This window comes from Echeneis naucrates, chromosome 8 (genome assembly GCF_900963305.1).
Source record: "Echeneis naucrates chromosome 8, fEcheNa1.1, whole genome shotgun sequence".
Lineage (NCBI taxonomy): Eukaryota > Metazoa > Chordata > Actinopteri > Carangiformes > Echeneidae > Echeneis > Echeneis naucrates.
This window is the reverse complement of record NC_042518.1, coordinates 18,859,187-18,873,346: the sequence shown is the minus strand read 5'-3', so window position 1 is coordinate 18,873,346 and position 14,160 is coordinate 18,859,187. Positions and strand designations below refer to the sequence as shown.

Genomic DNA, 14,160 nt, shown 5'->3' with positions numbered 1-14,160 from the left:
AAGCATACAGAAACATAAGTTTTATAAAATAAATCAGCTATGGGTCAAGTCCATTTCTTTTTCTGATGTTTTTAAACACATGTGGCTCTCAGTGTGTGTTTGAAAACAAGAGATCATGACAAAGTGAATCGTGTGTAGCTTGTGGGTGTGCTCTTTTTGACATATACTGCCATCTAATGGCACTTCTATTGTTTGCTAGTTTGCACAATCTTTTCCAGACCAACCACTGAAATAAAACTCATGGATGGACTAACTGCCTAACATATCCAGAGATACTACTTCAGCTTCTTAAAAAGATTAGAAAGGCATACTTAACACTCATTCTTTTGAAAAATGGCCATGTTTTCAAATGCACCACAAGTCTCACTCACGATGACAACATTATATTAAATCTTAACACTTCATGTTGTGTCTATTGTCAGTGTGTGATAGTTAACAGGCGGCTGATACCTAGAAAAATTCAGTTGAGTTCCAAAGGTTGGTAAATGAACCCTATGAGTCAAACTGATCCATACGTTTTACAATAGTTAAAATATTAAAATATGAAAAGTATATTTATATACTAATACGACAAGCCTAATATTTGATGGACAGTCCTCAAGTGCCCGACAGGAATTTCTATTTCTGCTAATCCAGAGTCCCTTCCATTAGTCAGGAATTGGAGTCTAATGTGCCCCCCCCCCACCAGGTTGCCCCCTGCTGACAACCACTGGTCTATCAGGCCTGATCCAGCTGCAGGAGCTAGAGGAGCTGGAGCTGACCAACTGCCCAGGAGCCACTGCTGAGCTCTTCAAGTACTACTCCCAGCATCTGCCCCATTGCATGGTCATTGAATAAGACCACTGACCCGCCCCACTGACCAACTGACTGACTGACTGCCATACTTCAACCTTCGTCCTCTTTACTCTTCCTCACTCTTCTCTCAAATGCTAGCCAGGAGACTGAACTGTACCACAGTGTTCCTCATTACCTGCCCCCTTCTCCTTTCCTCTCTTCCTCCACACCCATTGAGTAGACTGACTTACAGGCGATGCAGAGAGGCAGATGATGGTACAGCCCAGGCCCAGAAGATTATGGGATGACATTCTAACAGATGGTGGAGTGAAGAGCTTGATGCGACGTCTTGTCCAACAGTAAAGTCTCTCTCTCAGAATCAAATGATGGCTTTTGTTCAGAGCTTCTCAAGAGACTGTTGATTTTTTTTTTTTAGATGAATTGACACTGAGGAGAGTTGTGTGTACAGCATGGAGAACTGGACCAAAGGGTAATAAAGACCTTGTGTGTGAGCTTATACGGTGCCACTCACACAATGTAAACACACTCAGACAAATACTGGAAATGGTAAGTAACAGAAATACAAGTCCTCAAGGGCACGGGTGCTGATGTTTCTGTCTCCATCACTCTGTGTAATATAACTGCTGTTCTTTTTTCAAAAGGTGTCAGGGTTCAGTTTTCTCTTGTGTTAAGACAGAAACCACATCAGCTGAAGGAACAGGAAGCAGAGAGAACTAAAGATTCAGTTCAGGAAGTGAACAACCCTCTCCCTCCCTGCCCCTGTTTGTAAAGTGTGCATCATGGAGTTGCAGGTTCTCATCTTTTTGAGATAACCTTTTTCCATTTCTGTGTCTTATCAGAAATCATAAGAAGGAGGAAACTTGAAAAACAAACAAACAGCAACAAAAAAAAAAAACAACAACAACTGTTTACATTGTTCTTTTCTGTATGCTTGATTGGCTCATTGGTTCTGTTTCTATCTTTGCCTCCCTTTATTTTTTGTACACATATTTAATTTACAGATGTGAAGGACAAGCTGTGATAAACATTGAATGTTGTGTTTTAAATGGGAAAACTGTTGCTGAAGCAGCAATGTGAACAAGCAACCATTCACTCAGAGAGCAGAGTTTCAGCTTCTCTCTCCACTGACAGACAGAACCATTGGAAAAACAAAGTGAATGCAGCTTTAAAGTGACGCTGACATCTTTCAAAAGTCTCATTAATAACCTCAGTCAGTAGCAGGTGAGATAATCTCACACTGGGGCACCATCTGGAAAGAAACTCTTTTTTCACGTAAAATGCTGAAGAACACGTGGTGTTTAGTGTCTAAATCTGAGCTGCTGCTTGTGTGTGACTTTTAAAGTTAACAGAGGAGGCTGGGATATTTCAGTATTTAATATTGGAGCAATTCCTATGGTGTTCACTGCAGTCACAGGTCAGAGGGGAACAGAGTTGAGGAGTGAAGTGACAGTGAGGTCCCATGAATCAGTCCACAGAACCAACCAGCATGTGGGCTGCTACAGTGAAGATTAAATTATTAAAGTGATTGGTTGTTTATCTACAGAGTAACTAAAGACACTGAGCTGATGGTTAAAACTACAAAAAACTAACATTAGAATCAGTATCTGCTAATTAAGATTTTGAACAGCCCTAAGTATATGTAAACCTAAGACACAAACTAACGGAGCATGTAGATTCACACACACAATATACAGTGATCAGGCATAACATTATGCCCACCTTTGTAACATTGTGTTGGCTCCCCTTTTGCTGCCAAGTGAGATCTTAAGAGATCACTAGATCCCTGAAGGTGTGCTGTGCTATCTGCTACCAAGGTGCCCGAGCAGCGGATCCTTTAATTAAATTGCAAGGTGGGGTGTCCATGGATCAGACTTGTTTGTCCAGCACATCCTACAGATGTTTGATTGGATTGAGATCTGAGGTATTTGGATCATCTCAAACCTGTCATTGTGCTCCTCAAAGTATTCCTGACCCACTTTTGGTTTGTGGCAGTGTATTATCCTGCATATTATCAGGTAAAAGTGTTACCCTGACAGGGTATGCATGATCTGCAAAAATTCTAAGGTAGGTGTCAAAGTAACATCCAAATCGATGGCAGGACCCCTGGTTTCCCAGCAGAACATTGCCTAAAGCATCACACTGCCTCCCCCAGCTTGCCTTCTTCCCATAATGTATCCTGTTGCCATTTATTCCCAAGGTGTGCAACACACATGCGCCCAGCCATCCACTCAATGTAAAAAAAAAGGCATAATTCACCAGGCCACCTATTTCCATATCTCTGTGGTCCGGCTCAGATGCTCATGTTCCCATTGTTGGTGCACAGGGTTAAGCATGGCCACCCTGTCTGGTTTGCGGCTATGCAGCCCCATACCCAAAAACTACAATGCACTGTGTTTTCTGACACCTTTCTATCTGAACCAGCATTAACTTCAGCAATTTCAGCAACTGTAGATTGTCTATTGGATCGGACCACAGGGCCAGCCCTCGTTCCCCATGTGCATGGTTGTCAGTTCACCACTGTTCCTTCTTTTGATGATTGATTGCTTTTGATAGATACCACAAGAGCTGCAGTTCTGGAGATTTTCGTTCCTTGTAAAACTTGCGTAAATCTTAACACTTGCCCATTTTTCCACAAATCAACACATATTAGGACAAAATGTCCACTTTATGTCTACAACAGGTGTCATGATGAAGAGATAATCAATGTTATTCACTTCATCTGTCAGTGGTGTTAATGTTGTGCCTGATTGATGTATACAACCCATGACTGAGTCTGAATAGAGGTGGGGCCATTTTCACATAGACTTCAATACAATATGACTTCTTTTTACAACCAGTGACTATGTTCACCACCCAAACTGAGCTAAACTAGGCTAAAGTTCAAAATGATTGATACAAAGAGAGTCTGACTCTGGGTGGGAGGGAAAAGGCCAAAGAATTGAATAGCGTGGACATAGTTATTGGTGTTAAAAAATGTAAACCTTCAAAGATGTTTAAAGTGAGTGTTCATGTTTTTCCCCACACCTGATGATAAGAGAAAGTGGACAATTCATTGAGGTCTAGGTGGTCTAGGTGTCCCTTGACATGTTGATGGCCAACTAGGAGGACTGGATCAGTGTCACTGATATTAGGTTTGTGCCAAAAACATCAGCAGCAGTCCATGAAACATTACTAACTACATGAACAGACATGGCAGACCATGCATGCTGTAAGTTGTTCTGCATTTCTGTTTGAAGATTGTTAGATCTCTTCATTGTACATAAGTATATTTATTTATTTATTTAACTATTTATTTAAATTAATTTGTCTCTTGTTTACGTGGGTAATTTATGGAGGGTTTTGTTTTGTGGAACTCGCTTCAGCTCATGCATTAACTGCTGGTTTAGTTTTTTCATTTTGTTTTTCAAACTTGAAATTGTTTTGTGGCATTGTAGACCCTGAAGTTAAATAATCTACTTATAAAACAGTGACCATTAACATCATTAATGCTGACTGAAATGTTTCAAATCTTCATAATGTGTTGGAGAATGTTTACCTTTGCAGGTGTATCAGAATACAGAGTCAATTTACATGAAAGCATTATTTAATGTAAAGTAAACACTGCGTCTGACGTTGACCTTTGACACAGTGAAGCCAAGTTTACCAGAATCTTATGAGTGACAAAACTATCAAGAAAGCATGGCACAGTAAGCTGGCTTTAGCCCCAGCTGTGTCCTGATTAGCTGTGGTTTTGGAGACAACCTGAGGATGCCAGGTATACCATTGTATAGTGGTAAAGTTTCATGAATGCAACTATCAGGCTTCACAGATGAATGGCCTTTACTTATGACTGCAAACATCCACTCAGATGTAAGGCCAATGTCCTCTGGAGCTGCCTGCAAAGTGACAGTAGCGTCTGATTGTTTTTTGTTTGTTGTTGTTTGTGATTGATTGGTTGGAATGGGCTGAAAACTGTATAAAAGTTTTGGTTTGACAGAACTACTAATAGCTCCATGATTTATTTGAAATTTAAATTTATTTTGTTTGGTTTTCCCTTGTACAGAGTTAAGTGTGATTTTGGTTATTTGATATTCATTTACAGCATAAGATCAACGCTTCTATCTGATCAGCACACACATTTGTCATGTGCTCTTTAAATATTTTAGCTTTTATAGAGCTTCTGACAGATTCAAGTGTAAGTTTACATATCATGAACACTCACATGCATTTCTCAACAACTAACAAGACCTTTCTGAGGTTACATATTCTAAAGTACATTTTCTAAAGTAAATACTTCCTGTCACTTCTATTACTGTCTACAGTCTTTGGTCTACATCTGTCACCATTTTGTTACAACCCTTGTACAGCACAACTTTAAGTAAGCAGTAAAATAAATACTGACTGATTATTGATAATGTTGACAGCAGTAGAATCTGTGTGCGCTTTGTGTCACTGTGCTTATCCTTGTGGTGCCTGACCTCACCCTACTCTGATTTATCTGTTCAGGAACAACTAACAGCTTCTCTGTTCATTCTCACCCAAAATAAGATAAGATACAATAAAATAAGCCTTTATTAGTCCATCATTGGGGAAATGTGCATGTTATAGCACCATCGAACATACGAGAGAAAGAATATAGCACACAGGAATAACAAAAAAAAAAAAAAATTATCAACTATGTACAAGGCCAACAGATATGTACAAGATAATTGCCCATTAACTTGCACACCTTTTATTGAGCAAAGGGCTTGTGTGGTGTGCTCACTACAGTGGGCTTCGTTTCAAATCATAACAAAGTTACATCAAGGCACTTTACATATAGAGCAGGTCTAGACCAAACTCTTTATAAAATGATTTAAAAAGACCCACCAGATCCTGTAATGAGCAAGCACTTGGGGACAATGACAAGGTAAAACTTCCTTTAAGAGGCAGAAACCTTGGGCACCAGGCTCGAGGGGGGGGGGCTATCTGACTCGACTTGAGAGTGGGAGAGAGATAGAAAGAGAGAAAGTGAGAGAGGCACAGGGGTAGGAGAGGGGAAGTGGTGTAGCATTGGGTGAGAATGGGAACAGGAGAGGGGCACATCCAAAACAGGTGTAGGCAGGAACATGATGCCGCATGAAGTTCATGGAGATAATGCTGTAGTATGGAATTCATGAGGACAAGGGAGCAGCAGGCGTTGCAGGAACATGGGATGGTGATGAGTCACCACCTGCAGGATGAGGACAGGGAGAGGAACTGGCAGAGACAGATACTTCAGGAAAACATTGTTAGTAAGTGCAGTACACATGCTTAGAACTGGGAGAAATGGGGATTTCTAAGAAGCATGGTTATTGGGGGTGTTGTGCCTTGGATTGTGTATAGTGTTGCCTCTTATCAAATCTCAATCTAGAAGGAATGTTAGTTAAAGAAAGAAGACAATTAAGAAATCAGTGGAAAAGAGCTACAGAGGAAGAGAGAGAGAGAATTAATGTGTTGCAAGAGGGGTTGAGAAGTAGGCTAGCTGTACTCAGAAGGGCCAAACATCTTAGGAAAAAGAGAAAAAAGAAAAAATATGTAAGAACAGCATTTTACAGGGACCCATTCAAGTTTGTTAAAGGTTTGTTTAACCAGGAAAAGGGAGGGCAGTTTAAAGCGACAAAGATAGAAGTAGAAGAGTCCACCTGACATGCCACCATTACGGTAGATAGATCAAGAAATGGATGTTAGACCACCTAGGTGGAAGGAGGTAGAGAGAGGTAGAGGTAGTCAGGTGTGCGAAGGCTTCTTCGGCCCCAGGGCCAAATGGAGTCCCCTACCGGGTTTCTAAAAGTGCACCAGATATCCTAAGGTTTTTGTGGAGGCAATTAAGAATAGTTTGGAAGAAACAGTCTATTCCCAGAGCATGGCGTAGGGCAGTAGGTGTTCTTATTCCGAAGGAGAAGGAGTCTTCAAACCTGAGTCAGTTCCATATGATCTCTCTCCTGAATGTAGAGGGGAAGATTTTCTTTAGTGTAGTTGCACGGAGACTAGCTAGTTATTTAGAAAGGAATAGCTTAATAGATACTTCAGTACAGAAGGCAGGAATACCAGGTTTCACAGGGTGTTTAGAGCACACTAGCATGATTTGGCACCAAATTCAGGCAGCCAAGAGTGAGAAAAGACAATTGCATGTGATATTCTTGGACTTAACAAATGCATTTGGGTCAATGCCACATAGCCTTATTTGGGAGGCGTTTGATTATTTTAGAGTGCCTGGAGCAGTTGCCAATTTAGTAAGAAGATATTTCCAGGATATCAGACTAAGTTTAAGTACAGCAGGCTTTACAACAGGTTGGCAGAGGCTAGAAATAGGTATTATGGCAGGGTGTACGATTTCTCCATTAGCATTCGCAATGGCAATGTAATTATTAGAGCTTCTAGGTGGGTTGTAGGTGGAGAGAAGGGGCAGGATGGGATGCACCTTACACCAATTAGGGCATATATGGACGACATGACGTTGATAACTACAACGATGCCATGTATGAAAAGAATACTTGAGGGACTTAATAAAAACTTAAAGTGGGCTAGTATGAGAATCAAGCCTAGTAAGTCTAGAAGTATCTCAATAAGTAGAGGAAGATTAAGTGATCGAAAGTTTGTAATAGATGAAGAGGCAATTCCAATAATTAGGGAAAATCCAGTAAAGAGCCTAGGTAGGTGGTACAAGGCAGATTTGCATGACGGAGAACAGGTAGTGCAGTTTAGGAAGGATGTTGCTGAGGGACTGGATAGAATAGATAAATCAGAAAAGTTGAAGCTGTGGTGTTTGCAGTTTGGATTATTTCCTAGGTTGATGTGGCCACTGTCAGTATATGAGATTCTGATATCTGCTGCAGAGAAAATGGAAAGACTAGTAATCTTTTACATTAGGAAGTGGCTCGGTGTCTTGAGATGTAGATGAAGCACCGTGGCACTGTATGGGAAAGGCGTACTTCAGCTCCCAGTATCTAGTCTAGTGGAGGAGTTTAAATGTAATAAGGTTAGGACAGAGCTTCTGTTATCTGGGAGTAAAGATGTGGTTGTTAGTAAGGTGGTTCCAAACCCAACCAAGGGGAGAAAATGGAATCCAAGAATGGCAGTGCAGGAAGCAAAAGCAGCTCTTAGGCAAACAGAGATTGTGCCTGATATAATTTTGTGGTCTAGGAGTAGAAAGAAAGTATATTTCTTAGAGCTGACTGTGCCGTGGGAGGATTCAGTTGAAGAAGCATATGAAAGGAAAAAGCTCAGGTATGCAGATTTAGGTAAGGATGCTGAGCAGTAAGGATGGAAGGTTAGGATTTGTCCAGTGGAAGTAGGATGTAGAGGGTTTGTAGCAATATCTGCTGTTGCTTTGTTGAAGGAGTTAGGAGGAAGGGGACAGAGGGTGAGGAAAATAGTGAAGGAAATGTCAGATGAGGCAGTAAGATTGAGTCAGTGGATTTGGGTTAGAAGAAGTAATAGTAGCTGGGGGCCCAGCAGGAGGAACTCTTAAGATAGACAGACTCTAGGGCGAAGCAGAGGAAGAAATCCAGGAAGAGGAAGTGTATTTCAGTGGAGGATGTGGCCTGTTTGAGCCTTTTTGTCACCATGCGGTTAGTCCAGGTGTGTTGGCCTGTGTTGGTGTGTTGGCTTTGTTTGAGTATAGGACTGTTCAGGTGAGTTTAGTTGCTGAATCTGCTAGTGTAGCTTGTATTGCCTCCACCTCCTGCACCCTCTATACTTTCATGCCCCCTACCTGAACCAGGGTCTGTATCCCATCCCTACTTTCACTGGTGCAATTGGTGAGAGGTTAGAGTAGTTGACAGTGGTGCTGCTTGAAAAAGTTCTCATTGTGTTTGTGCCTCTTTGACACCATGTGGTTAGCCCAGGTGAGTTGGCCTGTGTTGGTGTGTTGGTTTTGTTTGAGTATAGGACTGTTCAGGTGAGTTTAGTTGCTGAATCTGCTAGTGTAGCTTGTATTGCCTCCACCTCCTGCACCCTCTATACTTTCATGCCCCCTACCCGAACCAGGGTCTGTATCCCATCCCTACTTTCACTGGTGCAATTGGTGAGAGGTTAGAGTAGTTGACAGTGGTGCTGCTTGAAAAAGTTCTCTTTGTGTTTGTGCCTCTTTGACACCATGTGGTTAGCCCAGGTGAGTTGGCCTGTGTTGGTGTGTTTTTGTTTGAGTATAGGACTGTTCAGGTGAGTTTAGTTGCTGAATCTGCTAGTGTAGCTTGTATTGCCTCCACCTCCTGCACCCTCTATACTTTCATGCCCCCTACCCGAACCAGGGTCTGTATCCCATCCCTACTTTTATCTCCACCTCTTCTATTTCTCCCCCCTACCCAAACCAGGGTCTGTCAATCAAAGCATAAAGTAGGTGAAACAGGTGAGCTTGGATATGTAAATGGAATGGCATGATATAACAATGATAATTAAGCGGCTGGTGATTCTTGAGGATTTGGGCGAATTAATGGCAGATCGTTTATCAAAAAACAAGGTCTGTCTGAAGAAGAGTCATGCTGATTTTTGGCGCTGACTGCAATCTATTGTCTTGGGAAAGCAGGGTCTCTAGATGCCAGGTTCAGATAAGAATCCAGGACAGCACTTAACAGAGACCTGAGAAATCTCTGTTGGAGGTAAGAGTCTCTTAGAAGTTTGAGGGGTGTGGGGGATTGGAATCTCCACCCCCCCTTTCTTCGGACCTCACAACAGGGGGGTGATACTGGAAGTTGGTTCCATAGAAGAGGACCCTGATAACTGCATCATCTTGAGAGAGGATGTTTCTGATTTTCCCAATGTTTCTCAGGTGGAAGAAAGCTGCCCTACTGACTTGCTTTATGTGAGGGGAAAAAGGATATGTCCTGGTCAAAAGTTACTCCAAGGTTTCTAACAGTGGAGCTGGAAGCCAAAGTAATGCCGTCCAGACTGATTAGATGATAAGCGTTTTTCTGAGGTGCTTAGGACTGAGTACAATAACTTCAGTTTTGTCAGAGTTAAGGAGTAAAAAATTTGGTGTCATCCAGACTTTTGTCTTCAAGACATGTCTGCAGTTTGACTGTCTGACTTCATTTCGCTGAGTGTCGTCTGCATAACAATAAAAGTTGATACTGTGTTTGCTGATAATGTTGCCTAGAGGAAGCAGATAAAGAGTAACGAGGATTGGTCCAAGGACCGAAGCCTGTGGGACTCCATAACTGACTACAGTGCATGAGTGCTATTGTTAGCATGAAAAAACTGATGCCTATCTGATAAATAGGATTCGAACAACCTTAGTGCAGTTCCTTTAATCCCAATTTCATGTTCCAGTCTCCAGTGATGATCAATGGTGTCGAATGCAGCACTGAGATCTAAGAGAAGCATGGTGGCTGATCCATTGTCTGAGGCCATTAGAATAACATTGGCGACTTCAACCAGTGCTATTTCTTTGCTATGATGGGCTCTAAATCCTGACTGAAATTCTTTAAGCAAACTGTTTTGATGACTGAGAAGAGTCTGAGGTACATAACCCAAAGATAAGATCAAATTAATCAGATCTAGAATGAACAGCTCAAGGATATGATTGAAGCAGTGTGTGGGTTCATTCACATGCTGGGAAAAGCCAATTGAGTCTAGTGAGGAAAGAAACCCAGAACTAAGGCTGTCACTTTCTACATTTACATGTATATTAAAATTTCCCAGTATAATGATTTTATCTGTACTGAGTAACTAACTCTTGATATAAACTCAGAAAACTCTGATAGGAATTCTGAGTACGGACCAGGTGGACGGTATACTGTAACTAACAGACATGGTTTTTCACCTTTCCAGTTTGAGTGGGAAAGACTAAAAGTGAGGTTTTCAAAAGACCTACAGCCAGATTTTGGTCTAGGGTTGATTAATAAGCTTAATTGAAATATCACAGCCAGCCAGCCCCCCCGACCTGTGGTACAAGGGATATGAAAATTAATATGATTCGGGGGTGTAGTTTCATTAAGACTAACACACTCACCCTGCTGCAGCCAGGTTTCTGCTATGCAAAATAAATCAATAAAATGAGTGACTGAATATTCAACAGTCCACATTTAATTGCAGTGTTATTTGAGATCTAAATTTGTGGCAACTCAAGACGCTGGAGGCTGAGTCCCGTGCAGCCAAACTTGTTCTGGTCTCCAGCAGCACTGGCTTCAAGTTGGAACTTAGCCATTGTAGCTTAGCGACTAAATTCTGACTTCTGAGTTTCTTTTTCTGCTGTGGTTGTTATTGCTTCGTCAGGTCTCCTGGGGAAGCTCTCCTCTTCAGAACTTCCCCAGAACTCCACCAAATTCAAGACAGCTTAAAACATGACTACTTTTATTTGGGGGCCAACCCATGGGTGTCTCTGCTTGTTGTGGTTACTTCGGTGGACATGGTTTTATCTGATTCACTGTAAAACATAATTAAATGGTTATTAGGTAATCACAACATGACAGAGCACACAAACAAATTAACTAAGAAAAGAACATTTTCATGCATGTTTGCACTGGCTTCAAGTTGGAACTTAGCCATTGTAGCTTAGCGACTAAATTCTGACTTCTGAGTTTCTTTTTCTGCTGTGGTTGTTATTGCTTCGTCAGGTCTCCTGGGGAAGCTCTCCTCTTCTGAACTTCCCCAGAACTCCACCAAATTCAAGACAGCTTAAAACATGACTACTTTTATTTGGGGGCCAACCCATGGGTGTGGTCTGGATGTCAGGCATAGCAAGGGCGGTGTTTGGATTGTAACTACGCCTGTCATTCACCCAAGTTTGAAGTTATATATAAAACAAAGATAAATGGGTCGTTTTGATAAGTACATTTTTCTCTGCTTGTTGTGGTTACTTCGGTGGACATGGTTTTATCTGATTCACTGTAAAACATAATTAAATGGTTATTAGGTAATCACAACATGACAGAGCACACAAACAAATTAACTAAGAAAAGAACATTTTCATGCATGTTTGAACTGGCTGTGGAAAATCAGAAACGTATGACTATGGACTGTGTATGAACTTTCTTTTTTTACAGAACAGTTATAGGCAACAACCAAGCACATTATGCTGATTATGCTGCTCAGACAATATGCCACCGGTTCCAGTGGTTTGTCATTCAGGTGGTGATGTTGTTACATCATTGGAATAGTTACTTGTCCAGTGTAAATTCTATCTCAGCCAAACTATCTCGTAGAAAAATAGTTTGTGCAGCTGTGAAGTCCTCTTCTCGCGGGGGAATTAGTTTGGCATGTTTGCAGTCTCTTATTTGTCAAGACTCTGGGTCTGTGTGTGCTGCTTGACAGATTCCTCCCCAGTACAACCAAGTGAAGGTAGGGCTTCCCACCCAGGTTGCATCTGTCCAATCTTTCTGTTCTAGGAGAAGCTTGCACGTAAAAAATATATTGTAAGTAACATCTAAGGAGTCATGTTATTGTTAAATTTTCCAAGAATTGAATTTAGATTGTGAGAAAACTCCAAATAATCATTTGTCCACTACAGTGGAAATCATGCATTACTAGCTATATTTCAACTACAACTCATGATTTTACTCTGACTGAAAATACATTATCGACAGTAGTTTTTTTCGATGTAAATAAATGTATTTATCTTATTTGAATGCAATTAGCTGATTTATTTTATTTTTTTTATTTTTGTATATCATTACATTTTTACATTGGGATAGGCAGACCTACAAGATAGTGGAGCACATCATCTGAGTCAAGTGAAGAAGATGCTAGTGACAGTGAGGATGAATGGCTGCCAGGAAAAGGAGTAGCTAGTGCTAGCAGTAGTGATAGTGAAGCTGAGGATGATGAGGGAGCCAAGGATGCAGAAACTGAGGGAGCTGAGAATGAAGCAGTTGTAGAGGATATGCCGGTAAACAGAGGTCGAGGAGAAATGGCAGAAAACCAAAGCAGAAGAGACCTGGAAAATCAAAGACAAGCAGTTTGAGGGACACTTGCCTACATTTTTAGGAGAGTGGAAAGTGAATGTTGAGGGAAAAGAATCCATTGATTTCTTTATCCATTTGCTTCCCAAATATCTGCACTCCATAAAGGAGCCAAGATGGTGACTGGCCGCTGCATGTGAATGTGCGTGAGGGGAAGAAAAGGGAAGGAGAAAGAGATCGCAGACGTCACCACATTTGATTATTACAATATCACTACACAGTAGCCGAGCCGGCGAACGGAGTTCACGGGTCGGGTATTGGTCCTTTAACTAGTGATATTGCTCAATCACTGATCACGGTGACGGCCTACACGATCTCTGTAGCACCAATCGGTTTTGCAACTTATGGGGTTTAAGGGAAATAAAAAAAACAGATAGAACTGAATCCCAAATCAACAAAAGACACGGTAAAAGAAAATGCAATGCACGTTATTTGAATTGTCTCTGCCCAGACAAGCAGACTTACTTTGGTTGCTCCGCTCCTCTGTAGTGAGGGAGAGTGAGAGGGATCTGCTCCGAGTGTTCGCAACATGTTCTTCAGCTCGGTCAAACAATCTTCAGACAACGGCGACGTGATGAATCCCTCAGTGGCAGCGGGGAAGATAATGAAAGAAGTTCTTCGTTAGCTTCAGATAAAAAAAGCTGGTGCGCTGGTCCTCTCAGCACATGGATCAGCTGATCGCGCAGCAGTCCGCACTAAGTTTAAGGGAAGAAAAAAAAAGAAAACAAACAGAAAGGAAAACACAGCAGTCTCCGTTCGTCCTGCAAGTTGAAAACTGTGACCCAGGTTTTTGTGGTGGTAGGATCCAAATGTTCGGTGTTGCTCCCTTCTGCGATCCAGTTGGGACGAAAGCTGGGACAGCTCTCTACAACAACTAGAGTCTCGGAAAAGTGAAGGTGGAGGGCCACGGAGTGGACCCCTGCTGAGGGCTATGGCCATTAAAACAATTTTGGAGAAAAGTTGATAACTGTTTATCCTCAATCAATATTGTTATACATTATAGGCTTAAGAAGATATTAGACTCTCATCTCATGAAATGACAGATTTAGTGGGGGGATTGTATGTCAGTGGAACTTGTACATAGATCATGGTTGGATAATCAAAGATTCTTTTTATATATGCTTTTATGAAAAGCCTTTTCTGTGAAATTTAAAAACTTGATTAAATTCAGTAGCCTCATATTTCCTTGTTGAGTGGATGTCACCTGCTTCCTGGGGGCTGAGCCCCACCAAAGGTCAGATCCTAGAATCGTCCCTGATCAGGCTTCTCCTCTATGAAACCAACTTCCAGTATTGGTCCAGGGGCAGCGTCTTCAGCAATTTTCAAGACCAGGCTTAAAACTTTCTATATGAGAGAGCTTATAGTTAAAAAGTCAAACCCCACTTACTCCTTAGCTATGCTGCCATAGACTTAGACTGCTGGGGGAAGTATTGAGCACCTCTCGCCCTCTTTCTCTCTCTCTCTC

The 14,160-nt window shown here is 41.6% G+C and overlaps 1 protein-coding gene across 1 annotated transcript in view; it reads left to right on the top strand.

Moving 5' to 3' along the window:
• fbxl16 (F-box and leucine-rich repeat protein 16) overlaps positions 1-837 on the top strand; it is a 44,583-nt gene extending 43,746 nt beyond the window's left edge. The window contains exon 7 of the mRNA XM_029509257.1: positions 689-837. Coding sequence (XP_029365117.1) covers positions 689-837 — 149 coding nt within the window. The remainder of the gene's footprint in view (positions 1-688) is intronic.
• Positions 838-14,160: the final 13,323 nt, after the last annotated feature.